The following is a 17,457-nucleotide window of genomic DNA, read 5'->3' as shown; positions in this document are numbered from 1 at the left end:
GGGACCATAGATTTTCCCATTAGTCCTTGAAACATGTCACTTCACTGCTCCCGGCTCACTTGGGTTCCAATGAGAAAGCCCTTGTAATTCCCTCCTCTGTGTCTCTGTACTGTTGAACTTGTCTGGGCATCCACAGCCTCCAAACACTCTGCCCTCTGCTCCCGGCCCTCATTCAGCCACTAGCACTTCGTTAGGAATTTGAGCTGAGTTTTCCCTACCAGGCTGTATAGTATCCCCCATCCTCTCTCCTGCTCCATCCCAGGTGAGCCCAGCACTCACATGGTCTCCCCTCCAAGAGGCCCATCTTTTCTCAACATTCCAGACTACTCGGTGGCCCCGTTGACCTCGAATTTCCTACGGGCTCAAGAGAAGTTAAGATTTTGTAGTTAGTTCGGCTTCTTCTTATTCTCGGATGTGACGTTCTTCCCAGCGTTCTACATCCTAGGCACTGTGATCCCCCTGGCCATTTTTTTTTTTTAATTTGAAAATGCAGAATGGGGAAACGGACCGTTTGCTTGCCAACTTGCAGAGGCAGGGACCGAGGAATATCAGCCAGAGTCCAGAGAGGACGGGAAAAGAGCATGACTTGAAGAGTACACTTGAGGGGCTTAGGGGAATTTTATGCTTTTTTCACTTCTGCCTAACGAGATGGGCTTTTGAAGAAGAGAATAATGAGAGGCTTAGTCATCTTTAACAGGACCATGCTCTGTCCCCATGTGCTCTGTTCCAGGAGACTGTTGTCTTTATTTCTTTACCTGGAGCCAAAGGATCCTTTTGGCTTCTGTGTCTTATTTTTGAAACAAGCTCCTAAAGAACAAGGACCTTCTTTTTCAGAGAGTTGGATGTCACAGCCCATGGGCTGGTCCCCTCCTTCGGGGCCACAGAGGTCCTTGTCCTCTAACAGCTAGCCATGTCACATCACCGCCTTTTTCAAAACACTTTGGATTCCCCATGGCCCACCATGTACGTTACCAACCACCATGTTTGGCATAGGAGACAGTGCCCAACGTGACCCAACCACCTCCTCAGCCCAGCTGCCCACGTGTGCCCCGTGTCCAGCCGTGCTCACTCTTTCTCATGGTACTCCAGGGTTCTATAACACCGGGCCTTACTCCATCTTCCCAATGGAGAAGGCCTTTTGCAAGGCCCTTCCCTCTTCAGACATCTGCCCTTTCTTCCAGAACTAGTGCAGGTACCTCCTGACTGCAGCCTTCTGTGCTTTCCTTGGGCAGATTCGGCTGCTGTCCTGGGCGTCCACTGCTCCAGAGAGCGATGTGCCTGTTTCGGTTACATGAGTATCTCCCCAAGATCATGACTTCTGGAAGGCAGGCCATTTGGCAAGCGTATAGCTGGTCAATAACAGAAAGACAAAATGGTGGTCCCTGTAACAGACAAAGAGAAATTTGGCCTCCAAATGAGTGAACAATCCATGTGGGAGGGGATGCTTTTTTTTTTTTTTTCCATATGGAGGATAAATGGTCTTGAAACATAGTGGTACCTAATGGGAGAGGGGGTCTCTCAGTGAAACCTTGCCTGGATCTCAAACCCTGAGTAACTGAGAAACAAACCAGAGAAAGCTCTCATTAACTATTTACCTGGGGATTCCTGGGAAAGCCTCACCCGTGGAATGTGATGATCCAGTCCACTTTTCTGCCAATGCCTTAAAGAATTCTCCAGCAGAAAATGAGAAATAGCCCCAGTTCTTTTTCTTTGTAATGCCACTATTAGCTTCCAGAAACATTCATCACACTTCCCTGTTCTGAATGCCATAATGGCCTGTGAATCATGAGTGGCAGCTAAGAGTTTCTTTCTCATCTCTTCTCCCTACTGGGCCTCCTACCATTTGTTTTGCTGTCTTCCACGACGGCCTTGGAACAGTGCCTACTGCGCCCCCACAGAACGTGCAGACGGAAGCTGTGAATTCCACAACCATCCAGTTCCTCTGGAACCCTCCACCTCAGCAGTTCATCAATGGCATCAACCAGGGATACAAGGTACACAGACTTAGTTCAGAGTCCTGGGTGGCTATCCTGGTCTGTCATGGTCTTGTGACCAATGAGAAGGCTGCCCACTCCTCATTTCATGGAGAACCCATTGTATCAAGTTACCGAGTGTATTGGCTTTGGTGGTGGGGGTGGGGGTCACCATTTATCCAAGGTCTTATCTGCTCTACTGGTTCAGAAACTCACATTATTAGTTTTCAAGTGGGTGGTTCATATGTAACAGAGCAATTTCTTTTGAGAAAAGCCATCCATTTAAAAATTAGCAGTGGAAAACCTATCTCCGTTGATTGGAATCAGCATTTGTACAAACCACATCTTCCTGGAGAGGAGTCCTCTCAGAAGAGCCCAGCCTTAGAACAAAGGGCGCTAGATCAAGGGAATGATATTTCTATCAAGTAAAGATATTTACTCCCTCCCCATCTCAACTTCGAGGAGAGTTCTGTTCATAGAACCAAGACCATTGAATTCAGGGCACCTACCTGGCCTGAATTAGAGACACAGATTCCCACTATGCAACTGCCCTCTGTTCTTAGCTACCAGGATATGTGAGCTTCACGGATGTATTTGGATACAATTTCCAAAAGTGTAGTCCATCCTGCTTTCTAGATCAGTGTCTGGTTGGACTTGGGGTCCCACCTTGATTTTACCTACAGCATAGTCACTAATGTCCTGCAATAGCAGGTAAACTCAGGGGAGATCTTAATGGAGAAAGGACTCCATGTGGTCTGCTTGAATTCTTGGTAATTTCAGATTCCAAGAGTATTATTTCCTTAGACACTTGGTTCACTTTTTTTTTTCCCATTTGGATTCAACTTACAGAAACCCTTTTTTGTTTTCTCTAGAAAGGCAGATGCAGCTAGAAATTCGCCCTGCCTTTTCTTTTCCTTTTAGACTCCCCAGAGGAATCTACACTCAGAAGCTTTTTTGAAAGAAAATCATATTGATCAACCAAGATGATTTTGCCTCCTTGACTTTCCTGTCAAATCTTATTGGCAAGACCAGAGCATTCATTCGATGGCTCAGTGTCGGTTTGATCTATATAAAAATACACTTTGTGTCCCACAGCATATCAACCTTCAAACCTAATTAACCCTGGAAATATTTGGTGTCAAAGGAATTAAAAGTCACACTCGTACATAATGTTGCCCTAACATTAAAACAGCTGCCCTTGGAAAGTGTATATGTACTATATTTCTTTAAAATTGTAATTGACCTCCTAAAATTCTTTTCAGAAAACTAGTGTGACATAAATTGTAAATAATTAAGATTCCTTCCCATGGAATCAGAGGCTTCTCTTTGCGGCAGAGTAGGTGCTAGCTAAAAAAAAATCTGTGTTCATGTTTCGTTGATATTTGCATTTATGTTTTATTATACTGATTAAGTCAAATAAAGATGGTGTTGTGTTTATTGCTTAGTGTTAAAAAACATTACGCTCTGCAACATCTTTAGGTGAGGAGAAAGTGAAGTTTTGAGGAGTGTCTGTTATTCCAACATGGGTCAGAGTAGATATTTATATATACATGTATAAAATATATATACATGTACATATTTGTGTTCAATTATCTGTGAGATATACTTTCAACTCCATATTTTTAAGTGGGATCATGAAATGTAGGATTTATGGAGTTTCTTAATCACGACTTTGCTTTCTTTGAAGATATATTAATCACAAAATAAAAATCCTGATACAGACTCAAGAGTGAAGGTGTGCAGTTAAAAAGGATCTCTTTCTCAACCTGTCCCATCGCAGCTCCTCGCGTGGCCAGCTGAGGTCCCTGAGGCCACCACTATGGTCACCATTGCACCAGATTTCCACGGAGTCCACCATGGGTATATAACGAACCTGCAGAAGTTCACTGCTTACTTCACCTCAGTTCTGTGTTTCACCACTCCGGGGGATGGGCCTCCAAGCACGCCTCAGCTCGTATGGACTCACGAAGACAGTGAGTACTCCTCCACCATGTGTCTTCTCAACAGTCACAAGTCAGGTGTCAGGGAGGTCCAGACCACCGTCATATCCCGTGCTGGGTGGGGGCCTAGGAGGGTCATCAGGAATGTCCGTGTCTTCAGAGTGTTTGCAGTCTGCGCACCCTGGGGAGATAAGTCAGTGGGAAGTATTGGTAATGAGCAGTGGAAGGTGGTCCCTGGAACTGGAAGCCAGGCTAGCGGAAAGAGTTCAGAGGGCCAGAGAAACAGTCTAGTCTTAGCCATGTGGTCCACCTGTGGTCTTGCTGGACTTCTCTTCCCCCACATTTCAACTTCCAGTCCCCTTACCTTCTTCTTTTTTTTTTTTGTTCCAGTATTCTTTTTTTTTAATTTAAATTCAGTTAATTAACATATAATGTATTATTGGTTGCAGAGGTAGAGGTTAGTGATTCATCAGTCTTATATAACACCCAGTGCTCATGACATCACATGCCCTCCTTAATGTCCATCACCCAGTTACCCCATCCCCCACCCCTTCCCCTCAGCAACTCTCTTGATCATATGATCAAGAGTCTCTTACCATTTGTCTCCCTCTCTGATTCCATCTTGTTTTATTTTTCCCCTCCCTTCCCCTATGCTCCTCTGTTTTGTTTCTTAAATTCCACATATGAGTGAGATCATATTGATAATTGTCTTTCTCTGATCTGACTTATTTCGCTCGGCAAAATACCCTCTAGTTCCATCCACATTGTTGCAAATGTCAAGATTTCAAATTTTTTGATAGCTGAGTAGTATTCCATTGTATATATATATACTACATCTTCTTTATCCATTCATCTGTCAATGGACATCTGGGCTCTTCCCATAGTTTGGTTATTGTGGACATTGCTGCTATAAACATTGGGGTGCAGGTGCCCCTTCAGATCACTACATTTGTATCTTTGGGGTAAATCCCTAGTAGTGCAATTGCTGGGTCATAGGGTAGCTCTATTTCCAACTTTGGAGGAACCTCCATACTGTTTTCCAGAGTGGCTGCACCAGCTTGCATTCCCACCAACCGTGTAGGAGGGTTCCCCTTTCTCCACATCCTCACCAACATCTGTCATTTCCTGACTTGTTACTTTTAGCAATTCTGACTGGTGTGAGGTGGTATCTCATTGTGGTTTTGATTTGTATTTCCCTGATACTGAGTGACGTTGGGCATTTTTTCATGTGTCTGTTGGCCATTTGGATGTCTTCTTTGGAGAAATGTCTGTTCACATCTTCTGCCTGTTTCATGATTGGATTATTTGTTCTTTGGGTGTTGAGTGGATAAGTTCTTTATAGATTTTGGATACTAGCCCTTTATCTGATAAGACATTTGCAAATATCTTCTTCCATTCTGTTGGTTGTTGTTTGGTTTTATGGACTGTTTCCTTTGTAGTGCAAAAGTTTTTTATCTTGAAGTCCCAATAGTTCATTTTTGCCCTTGCTTCCCTTGCCTTTGGTGATGTGTCTAGGAAGAAGTTGCTGTGGCTGAGGTCGAAGAGGTTGCTGCCTGTGTTCTCCTTGAGGATTTTGATGGATTCCTGTCTCACATTTAGGTCTTTCATCCATTTTGAGTCTATTTTTGTGTATGGTGTAAGGAAATGGTCCAGTTTCATTCTTCTGCATGTGGCTGTCCAGTTTTCCCAACACCACTTGTTGAAGAGCCTTTTTCCATTGGACATTCTTTCCTGCTTTCTCAAAGATTAGAGTTGACCATAATGTTGAAGGTCCATTTCTGGGTTTTCTATTCTGTTCTATTGATCTATGTGTCTATTTTTGTGCCAGTACCATACTGTCTTGATGATTACAGCTTTGTAATAGAGCTTGAAGTCCAGAATTGTGATGTCCCCAGCTTTGGTTTTCTTTTTCAACATTCCTCTGGCTATTTGGGGTCTTTTCTGGTTCCATACAAATTTTAGGATTATTTGTTCCAGCTCTGTGAAAAGAGTTGATGGTACTTTGATTGGGACTGCACTGAATGTATAGATTGCTCTAGGTAGCATAGACATTTTAACAATATTTGTTCTTCCAGTCCATGAGCATGGGACGTTCTTCCATTTCTTTGTGTCTTCCTCAATTTCTTTCATGAGTGTTCTATAGCTTTCTGAGTACAGATCCTTTGCCTCTTTGCTTAGGTGTATTCCTAGGTATCTTACGGTTTTGGGTGCAGTTATAAATGGGATCACCTCAATTTCTCTTTCTTCTGTCTCATTGTTAGTGTATAGGAATGCAACTGATTTCTGTGCATTGATTTTATATCCTGCCACTTTGTTGAATTCCTATATGAGTTCTAGCAATTTTGGGGTGGAGTCTTTTGGGTTTTCCACATACAGTATCATGTCATCTGCAAACAAACAATGAGAGCTTGACTTCTTCTTTGCAGATTCGGATACTTTTATTTATTTATTTATTTTTTGTCTGATTGCTAAGGCTAGGACTTCTAGTACTATGTGGCACAACAGTGGTGATAGTGGACATCCCTGCCGTGTTCCTGACCTTAGGGGACAAGCTCTCAGTTTTTCCCCATTGAGAATGATACTCGCTGTGGGCTTTTTGTATATGGCTTTTATTATATTGAGATATGTTCCCTCTATCCCTACACTGTGAAGAGTTTTAATCAAGGAAAGATGCTGTACTTTGTCAAATGCTTTTTCTGCATCTATTGAGAGGACCATATGGTTCTTCTCCTTTCTTTTATTCATGTAGTGTATCATGTTGATTGATTTGAGGATGTTGAACCACCCCCTGCAGCGCAGGAATAAATCCCACTTGGTCGTGGTGAATAATCCTTTTAATGTACTGTTGGATCCTATTCACTAGTATTTTGGTGAGAATTTTGGCATCCATGTTTATCAGGCATATTGGTCTGTAATTCTCCTTTTATCGTGGGGTCTTTATCTGGTTTGGGGATCAAGGTAACGCTGGCCTCATAGAAAGAGTTTGGAAGTTTTCCTTCCATTTCTATTTTTTGAAACAGCTTCAGAAGAATAGATACTAATTTTTCTTTAAATGTTTGGTAGAATTCCCTTGGGAAGCCATCCAGCCCTGGACACTTGTTTGTTGGGAGATTTTTGATTACTGCTTCAACTTCCTTGCTGGTTATGGGTCTGTTCAGGTTTTCTATTTCTTCCTGTTTCAGTTTTGGTAGTTTATACATCTCTAGGAATGCATCCATTTCTTCCAGGTTGCCTAATTTGTTGGCATATAGTTGCTCATAATATGTTCTTATAATATGTTCTTATAATATAATATGTTCTTATTGTTTGTATTTCTTTGGTGTTGGTTGTGGTCTCTCCTCTTTCATTCATGATTTTATTTATTTGGGTCCTTTCTCTTTTCTTTTTGATAAGTCTGGCCAGGGGTTTATCAATCTTATTAATTCTTTCAAAGAACCAGCTCCTAGTTTCGTTGATCTGTTCTACTGTTCTTTTGGTTTCTATTTCACTGGTTTCTGCTCTGATCTTTATTAATACTCTTCTCCTGCTGGGTTTAGGCTTTATTTGCTGTTCTTTCTCCAGCTCCTTTAGGTGTAGGGTTAGGTTGTGTACTTGAGACCTTTCTTGTTTCTTGAGAAAGGCTTGTAGTGCTATATACTTCCCTCTTAGGACCATCTTTGCTGCATCCCAAAGGTTTTGAACAGTTGTGTTTTCATTTTCATTTGTTTCCATGAATTTTTTAAATTCTTCTTTAATTTCCTGGTTGACCCATTCATTCTTTAGTAGGATGATCTTTAGCCTCCATGTATTTGAGTTTTTTTCCAAATTTCCTCTTGTGACTGAGTTCCAGTTTCAAAGCATTGTGGTCTTAAATATGCAGGGAATGATTCCAGTCTTTTGATAGTGGTTGAGACCTGATTTGTATCCCGGTATGTGATCTCTTCTGGAGAATGTTCCATGTGTACTTGAGAAGAATGTGTATTCTGTTGCTTTAGGATGGAATGCTCTGTATATATCTGTGAAATCCATCTGATCCAGTGTGTCATTCAAAGCCCTTGTTTCTTTGTTCATCTTCTGCTTAGATGATCTGTCCATTGCAGTGAGTGGGGTGTTAAAGTCCCCTACTATTATTGTATAATTATCAATGTGTTTCTTTAATCTTGTTATTAATTGGTTTATGTAATTGGCTGCTCCCATGTTAGGGGCATAAATATTTACAATTGTTAGTTATTCTTGTTGGATAGATGCTTTAATTATGATAGTGTCCTTCCTCATCTTTTATTACAGTCTTTGGTTTAAAATCTAATTTGTCTAATATAAGGATTGCTCCCTGGCTTTCTTTTGATGTCTGTTAGCATGGTAAATGGTTTTCCACCCCCTTTCTTTCAATCTGGAGGTGTCTTTGGGTCCAAAATGTGTCTCTTGCAGACAACATATCAATGGGTCTTGCTTTTTTTTTTTTTAAGATTTTATTTTTATTTATTTGACAGAGAGAGACACAGCGAGAGAGGGACCACAAGCAGGGGGAGTGGGAGAGGGAGAAGCAGACTCCCCGTGGAGCAGGGAGCCCAGTGCAGGGCTCGATTCCAGGACCCTGGGATCATGATCTGAGCCGAAGGCAGACGCTTAATGACTGAGCCACCCAGGCGCCCTGGGTCTTGCTTTTTTATACAATCTGATACCCTGTGTCTTTTGACTGGGGGTATTTAGCCCATTTATATTCAGAGTAACTATTGAAAGATAGGAATTTAGTGCCATTGTATTACCTGTAAAGTCACTGTTTCTGTATATTGTCTCTGTTCCTTTCTGGTCGATGTTACTTTGGGGCTCTCTCTTCACTTAAAGGATCCCCTTTAATATTTCTTGCAGGACTTGTGTAGTCACAAATTCTTTTAGTTTCTGTTTGTCCTGGGAGCTTTTTATCTCTCCTTTTATTTTGAATGACATCCTTGCTGGATCAAGTATTCTTGGCTGCATGTTTTTCTCATTTAGCACCCTGAATATATCATGCCAGTCCTTTCTGGCCTGTCAGGTCTCTGTGGATAGATCTGCTGCCAGTCTAATGTTTCTACCCTTTTATGTTACAGACCTCTTGTCCCGAGCTGCTTTCAGGATTTTCTCTTTGTCTCTGAGATTTGCAAGCTTCACTATTATATGTCGAGGTGTTGACCTATTTTTATTGATTTTGAGGGGGGTTCTCTGTGCCTCCTGAACTTGAATGCCTGTTTCCCTCACCAGATTATGTACATTCTCTGCTATAATTTACTCCAATATACCTTCTTCCCCCCCTTTCTCTTCTTCTGAGATCCCCATTATTCTAATATTGTTTCACTTTATGGTATCATTTATCTCTTGAATTCTCCCCTCGTGATCCAGTAGTTGTTTATCTCTTTTTCTCAGCTTCTTTGTTCTCCATCATTTGGTCTTCTATATCACTAATTCTCCCTTCTGCCTCTGTTGTAGTTAGAGCCTCCATTTTTTATTACACTTCATTAATAGCCTTTTTGATTTTGACTTGGTTAGATTTTATTTCTCCAGAAAAGGATTCTCTAGTGTCTTCTATGCTTTATTCAAGCCAAGCTAGTATCTGTATAATCGTCATCCTGAACTCTAGTCCTAACATCTTACTTATGTCCATACTGAGTAGGTCCTTGGCAGTCAGTACTGCCTCTTGTTCTCTTTTTTGAGGTGAGTTTTTCCATCTTGTCATTCTGTCCAGAGAAGAATTACATGAACGAGAGAACAAAATACTAAAACGGCAACAATGACCCCAGAGAAATACACACTAAACAAATCAGAAGAGACCCAAAACAAAAAACCAAACAAAAAAAAGAGAATATAACCAGACAGGTGAACAGAACAGAACAATACACTGGATCTTTTGTGTATTTTGGTCTGTTTATTAGAAGAAACTGCATCCCAAAATTGTGAAGAAAGAAAAACATATATATACACACAGACACACACACACACACAAATAAAATTAAATACAATGAAAGGGTAGAATGTAAGTGTAAAAATGAAAATTAAAAAAGATTTTTAAAAAAGAGTTGATAAAATAAGACATTGTTTAAAAAAGGAAAGAGAAAAAAAATAAAATTGAAAGACTAAAGAGTTGTGGGGAAAAAATCATGAATTCTGTATACTATTTTCCCCCTAGTGCTGGATTTTGCAGTTCTCACTGATCTGTAAAGTTGGTCTTGGCTAGATGTTCTTGCTGATCTTCTGGGGTGAGGGGCCTATTGCGCTGATTCCCAAGTGTCTTGGCCTGAGGAGGAATTGCACCGCCCTTGATGGGGCCAGGTTAAATAATTTGCTCTGGATTGCTCTAGGTGGCTTTTGTTCTCTGAAGGCTTTTCGTGCCTTTCTAGAGGATGAGAATGAAAATGACATCTTCCAAATCTCTGGCCCCGGAGCCAAAAGCTTGGGGCCCCACTCCTTAGTGAGCCCTCAGGGAAAAGCAGCCAATCCCTCCTCTCTTCCTGGTCTCTAGCCCCACTCCAAGCATTTCTATCTCAGGCACATGACCCTGCTTTGCGTCTCCAAACCCTGCAGACTCCTGCAGTGCTCACCCGCCCCACTCCTCCCTGGGGGGAGAGGGGAGGGTCTTGCCGAGGTCCTGCCGCTTGGTGGGCCCCTGCTTGGAGAGCAGTCACCCGACTGTGCCACAGTTCACAGTATATGTCAATCCCGAGCTGAGAGCCCAATCCTGGGCTCGCTGATTGCAGCCAGCTTCCCTGCTCTGATGCCTGGGAGCTCTGCCACACTCAGGCACCCCCAGTCTTCCTGGGACCCTGGGGATCCTGAGACCACACTGTCCCACCTAGGGTTCTGCCCCACTTTGTTGCCCGAGCACCTTTCAGGTAGCAATGTCCTTCACTGGAGCAGACTTCTAAAAGTTCTGATTTTGTGCTCCACTGCTCTGTCACTTTCCAGTGCTGGCTGACGGAGGCTCCCTCCCCCTATGGTTTATCTTCCGATATATTGCCTCGGATTCACTTCTCCACATCTCCTACTTTGCAGAAAGAGTCGCCTTTTTATTTGTAGAATTGCAACTATTCTTTTCTTACATGTCCGGTTGTGTTCGCAGGTATTCAGAATGATTTGATAGAAATCTAGCTGAATTCCTGGGACCAGACGAAACTAAGATCTCCCACTCCTCCGCCATCTTGCCAGATCCCTTACCTTCTTCTTGAATGCCCTGTCAGGCCTCCTGGCTGTGCCTTCCCTGACCCTCCCCAGGGCGGTTCAACCCAACCCCTCTGAGCACCTTCACTTGGCATGGTCCCCATCTGCTCAGTTCAGACCACCTCCTTCTCTGCCCTCAGGCCAGCTGACACCTGTGGAAAACATTATGTAGTGAAGCTCTCTGAGAAAATGACCACAGATGTGCACCAACACTTGAATATGGGAAGGTTCATTGCATTTATTTGTAACTGGAAAAAAAGAAAGAAAAACATGCAAATGTTCCACAGGGGTGTAATTTTAAAAATTACGGAATGACAGTATACTAAATATTTTGTCATTATTAAAAAGTTTTTAGAGAAAATAGTCATGATCTAGTTGTTAGGTGAAAAAAATAATATACGAAACTATAGGAGATCCAAATTTTATAAAAACACACTTGTATAAAACTAAATGAGATGACAAAAAACCTTGAAAGAAACATGTCACACTTCTGACAGTTGTTATATCTATGTGGTGTGATCATGCGTATTTTCTACATTTTTGTTTGGATTTTGCCACATATTCTCATTTCTACAGTGGGTATGTATTCTCTTTATAAGGAGAATTGAAACTAGTATATGTTTAAAAAAAAGTCACCCGGGGCTGCCACTTGCCTGTCCTCCAGCTTCCTCCTGTCCCGGCCACGGGGCTCTGGGTGTGGCCGGCCTCCTGTACCACTGAGGGTGCCGTGGCCCAGCCTGCCCTGCTCCCCAAGGCCTCGGCTTCACTGTACTCACCAAGGTGGCATTTATAGAGGTCAAGGCCGTCCAAGATGGGATTCCTCCCCCTCTGCTCCCATATCAGGGTCCCTCTGTTCTCACCCCAGTTCCTCTCTCGGAGGATGAAGAGTCTGACCGGTTGTCAGCCCACAAATACGCTCAGATCTCCCTCATCCGAAAGTGGCAACTCCGCGCCCACCCCGGCATGTTGAGTACCTGGTGAGCTCACTTCCTTCTCGGAGAAGCTATTCCTTGGACCCCTAACCTCTCACACTCCCCGTAATGCTTAGCAGCCGCTCTCACCCCACCCCTGGACTGTGAGCACCTTACCAAACATACAGTTTTGTCAGCTGCTGCGACTGCATTGGGTGATACTATCGTGTGGTTTTTCTTTTTATCGAGTTGTTGATACAGCGGATTGATTTTCAAATGTTGAACCAGCCTTGCACACTTGGAAGAAATCCCACTTGGTCCTAGTTCGTAATTATTGTTTACATTGTTGGATTTTTTTTGCTAATACTTTGTGGGTGATTTTTTGCATCCAGGTTGATGAGAGATATTGGTCTGCAGTTTTATTTTCCTGGACTTACTGTCTGTCTGGTGTAGTGTCAGGGTAATGCTGGTCTCATAAAGTAAGTTTGGAAGTGCTCCCCCTCTTCTGCTTCCTTTCCTTCTTTTTTTTTCTTAACAATTTATTTATTTATTTGAGAGAGAAAGTGCATGAGCAGGGCGGGGGGCAGAGGGAGAGAGAATCCTAAGCAGACTCCGCACTGAACACAGAGCACAGCGCAGGGTTCGATCTCACGAGATCATGACCTGAGCTGAAACCAAGAGTCAGATGCTCAACCGACTGAGCCACCCAGGCACCCCAGCCCCCCTTTGGCTTTCTAGAAGAGATTGTGTAAAACTGGTGTCAATCCTTCTTTAAATGTTTGGTGGCATTTTCCAGTGAAATCCTCTAGGCCTGGGTATTTCTTTTGGGAGGGACATTTTAATTATAAAATCAGTGTCTCCAGTAGTCATTATACTGTTCTGTTGTCTGCTTAATCTTGGTTGAGTGTTGGCAGTCTGTGATTTTTCAGGGAACCGATACCCTCAGGTGTCGAGTGTGCATGTAACGTTGCTGGCAGTAATCCCTGCGTATCGTCCCGTGGCTGGAGGAGATGTCCCCATCTTTCTTGTTTCATCCCTGATATTGCTGATCTCTTTTTCTATTTCTGCCATTCTTCCTAGAGATTTGTCAGTTTTATTGATTTTTTTTTTTTTTTTTTTTGGAGGAACCAGCTTCTTATTTCATTGAGCTTTCTCTGTTGTTTTCTGATTTTCAGTTTCATTGATTTTTGCTGCTAATATTTCCTTCCTTCTGCTTTCTTTGGGTTTACTTTTTGGTCTTCCTTTTTTAATTTCTTGAGGTAGGTACTTAAACTATTGATTTGAGGCCTGTCCTCATTTCGTTTATAAACAGTGCCATAAATTTTCCTCTCCACGTATTTTGACATATTGTGTTTCATTTTCACTCAGTTCTTTTATTCCCTTTGAGACTTCCTGTTTGGCCCATGAATTTAGAATTGTGCTAGTTAGTTTGAAGATTTTCCTCTTGTCTTTCTGCTACTGATTTCTCGCCTGATTCCAGTATGGTCAGAGAGTACACTGTACAATTTCAATTCCTTTAAGTTTACTGAAGTTTGCTTTATGGCCCAGCACATGCTCAGTCTTGGCGAATGTTTCATGAGCGCTTGAAAGGAATAATGTGTATTCTGCTGTGAAACCGGCTTTTCAATTATAAATTGTATATACCACCCCCAAAAATAGTTCAGGATTAAAGGAGAAGGTTGATGAAGTTTAGGTTTTCCATTTTTAAAGAAAAAAAATGTGTGCCTATCTTATCAAGTCTTGTTCCTACTGTGATAATATTACAATTAAACGTTGATTGATTGGTCCATTCATCATCTGTCCATGCAGAAATGCGTATGCACGCTTCTATCCAGGTGTCTTGGGAGCGCCTACTGTGTGCGAGGTAGGCAGCTGGGTGTTGAAAGGGTTGCAGAGATAAGTAAGCAGAGCCTCTGCCTGTACAGCTTCTCCCCTAGTCAGATGTGAGGGACGTGGCTGAGGCCAGTGCCCCCGAGAAGGGAGGTCTGGAGAAGGGGCTGTAGCCGCCCAGCGAAGAGCATCTGGTCAAGGAGCATCAGGTGTCAGGTAAGTCTTGTAGAGGAGGCAGCAGCTCAGCTGGGTCCTGACCAATGAGACTTCCATGCAGAGAATAGCTGAGGGCATTCCAGGTGGGAGGAACAGCGTCCGTGGCGGCAAAGAGAGTACACAAGTGTGAGACAGTACGAGCGAGGTGTTGGGCGAGGCTGTGGTGCAGCTTGTGGGGGTTGGGGAGGGGATGAGCTCCAGAAAACAAGAGTCGGAAGAGTCTCAACTGCTAAGAGCTCCAGGAAACAAGAGTCGGAAGAGTCTCAACTGCTAAGAGCTCCAGGAAACAAGAGTCGGAAGAGTCTCAACTGCTAAGAGCTCCAGGAAACAAGAGTCGGAAGAGTCTCAACTGCTAAGAGCTCCAGGAAACAAGTCGGAAGAGTCTCAACTGCTAAGAGCTGCAGGAAACAAGTCGGAAGAGTCTCAACTGCTAAGAGCTGCAGGAAACAAGAGTCGGAAGAGTCTCAACTGCTAAGAGCTGCAGGAAACAAGAGTCGGAAGAGTCTCAACTGCTAAGAGCTCCAGGAAACAAGAGTCGGAAGAGTCTCAACTGCTAAGAGCTCCAGGAAACAAGAGTCGGAAGAGTCTCAACTGCTAAGTCCAGGCACTTGGACAGACCCACAGAAGGTTCTCCATGAGGGGTGTTATTTGAATCAATCCGTGTTTCAGAAGTTCTGTCTGGGGTTTGTGAGGATGCACTGGAGGTAAAGGTGAAGGAAGCTGGGAAGAAGGCACAAGATTAAGAGAGCCCACACCCATGCTGTGGGGACAGTGGTAAGGGGAGATGGATCCTGAAGACATGTCACAGGGAATTTGGAGGCTCATTAATAGAGGGGTGGAAGGAATTATCTACGATGACTCAACGTGCTTTGGTTGATGTGACTGTGTAGTGGTGATGCCAGCAGTCGAAGTGTGGGACACGGTCTCGGGTGAGGATGCTCCGCCGACTGGGGATGCACTCGGTGTGCAGTGGCTGTGGGGCGTCTGGGCCCGGGTGCCTGAAGTGGGTTGGGGGTTCCTAACAATTTGCGATTGGGATCTTACTTTCCAGGAAAGGGTTAGGGAAGGTAATTGAATATGTGGTCTAACCCCAGATGGAAATATCTGAAATCCGTTCCACCTCAGGGTGTCTGAGCTCCAAGGTCCCCAGCAGTTAAAGCCCCCTAAGCAGATGAAGTCGCTGTAGGGATCAGGTGGGCAGCATAGGACAAGGGGGCTAAGAGAAGGGTGACGCTGGTGGGCTCTGGGCCAGTCGTGTGGGACTGAGGGTGCAGAGGGGCTGCGCAGGGGGCCCGCGCGGGGTCTCGGAGGAGGAAGGAGTCTGGCTTGGATGAAGGGTACTTTCTGCACTCATCTGTAGGAAGGCTCAACCCAGCCCCCTTACATGTGTAGATAGGGTGGGGAAAGCAGTGCTAGGGGACAAATGTTACAGCACCCCCCTTATGCACATACCTCTTCATTATGTGGACGTTTTCCTCTGTTTCATTTATTCAAAGAAGAGGCCAGGGCAACACCTCTGCTCAAGCCACAGCCTGGTCCAAGTGGATATCAGACTTCACTTTTCAGAGGATGTTTATTAAAAATACAAAATGGCAGAAGAAGGTAACTCCTTCCAAAGAAAAGAGAGAAGACTCCTGGCTGAATTCTTTGCTTAAAAAAAAAAAAAAAAAAATCCCAGTTGTTGCCAGTTAAGCAAGCAGACAGACATGGTGGGGAGACATCCGTTAAGCTCCGTGGCCAGGAAACAGAACCTTAAGTGCATTTTTGCCCACCATTAGTAGGTAAAAAGAGAAACTGGAAATTTCTTTCTTGGGAATTGAGAAAACTGGAAGTGATGTCATCTTTTTAGAATTTTTCTAACAGAGTCACCATTTTTTAGTAGCTGGGGAGCCTACTGATGCTGTTCAGAGCATGGACTATGTCACGGCAAGGTTGAGGGAGGGCAGATGGCTTGGCCCGGCGGGTGCTGGAGGCATGGCCCCCCTGTGCTCCCTGGCTGAGGTACCTCCCTTGGCTCCGCATCCCGCAGGCCTCCTTTTCCAAAGCTCTGACGTGATACGGGGCAAGAACTCGGGGGTGGCGTGGGGAGGGCGGGCAACCAGTAAAGAGGAAACAAAATATAAATTTTAAGCCTAGACGTTGTCAGCTGGTTCCAGCAGAGCTAGAGGACAGCACATTTGGGCAGGAATCCAAGCAGCAGAAACACTGAGAATATAAAAGGAGCAAAAAGATTTCTTTGCTGCTCTATCAATGGAAAAAAGAGCAAGTCTGTTCAAAAATCCACCAGAATGTCTTTCTGGAAACTCAAACCTGGAGGAGGATGAGCTGGATTCGACAGCCATTCTATGTGACCATCTCCCCCGCTCAGAGAGTGGCCTTTGTCGGTGTTTGAGCTCATCCATAAAACATCTTGAAAGTTTCACCCAGATGAGTGTATTTGCTGAGGCTGTTTCCATCTTTTTTTTTTTTTTTTTAATCAGAAGTTGTGTTAGGAGGCTTTGTCCAGGTACCAGCTGAGAAGCAGGTACTGAATCCGCCATCTGGGCAAGCGAGGCCGACAGAACAGGGGTGAGGCTTCTCTGCGGGGATGCCCCCAACTCTGCTCTTGGGCAGGACAACCGACACCCTTGTCTTCATGGTCTCTGATTTTAAGCTTGAAATATTACATCGTGGTATGTGATTAAAAAGATCTCGGTGTAGCACATTCAGGGCCCGAGCAGGGAGTCACGAGGCAGGGGCAGCTCAGGAGGAGGCTGGTGTCCCCGCTGGGCATGGGGCATGTGCTTAATCGGTCTCTGCTGAGCAAGTGGGTCCCTTGGCTCCTCTCCCTCTCCTTCTGTTCCTCCTTTGTCTCTGATTCTGGCCCCACAATCCTCCCCTCCTTCCTCCCTGACTTGGTCAAGTGTAGTCTCTGGGGTTGGGCACGGGGAGGGGGAGGCCTGTGGGTCCTTGCAGAGGAAGCAGAGCAAACCTGAGCCAGCAGCCCCACTAGCTGCAGGAAATGGCTGGCTGACCCACACCCGGCTCCGTCAGCGGTGGAGCCCATCTCTGTCCCTTCCCTCGCCCCCATCCCCAGGCCATCCCAGACTCCAGCCTCCCGTAAAGCACTTCCTTTTCCCTCTGCACCCCCCAGGCCCACCCCCACAGAGTGGGAAGGAAGCAGCCCTATGAGAGGGCCTGCAAGCAGGGGCTCCGCGTCCTCACTGACCTGGCCTGGCCTTGCAAGCCACAGCTGCAAGCGGTCGAGGGGTCCGGGCAGGAGGCTCGTCAGGGCCCCTGGAGCTGAATATCCGTGACCTTGGACTGCTCACCTCACGGTGGGCCTCTCAGACTTTTACTCTGGTGCTTTCCAAAGTGGCAGACATTTCCTCTGAGAAATGACTTTGTGTTGGGTTAGTAAGACAACTAGGAACTAAGAGT

General features: G+C 44.5%; 1 protein-coding gene across 13 annotated transcripts in view; it reads left to right on the top strand.

The window, feature by feature from the left end:
* SDK1 (sidekick cell adhesion molecule 1) overlaps nucleotides 1-17,457 on the top strand; it is an 854,344-nt gene that overhangs the window by 687,941 nt on the left and 148,946 nt on the right. For all 13 annotated transcript variants that reach the window (XM_064593372.1, XM_064593371.1, XM_064593374.1 and 10 more), the window contains 2 exons: nucleotides 1,879-1,994; nucleotides 3,754-3,946. In XM_064593372.1, the coding sequence (XP_064449442.1) occupies nucleotides 1,879-1,994; nucleotides 3,754-3,946 (309 nt within the window). The remainder of the gene's footprint in view (nucleotides 1-1,878; nucleotides 1,995-3,753; nucleotides 3,947-17,457) is intronic.

The sequence above is a fragment of the Mirounga angustirostris genome, unplaced genomic scaffold (assembly GCF_029215605.1).
Source record: "Mirounga angustirostris isolate CCGP_5_RB_7025 unplaced genomic scaffold, mMirAng1.0.hap1 SCAF_5, whole genome shotgun sequence".
NCBI lineage: Eukaryota > Metazoa > Chordata > Mammalia > Carnivora > Phocidae > Mirounga > Mirounga angustirostris.
Note: the sequence above shows the minus strand (reverse complement) of the source record. Positions and strands in the feature narration are given on the sequence as shown.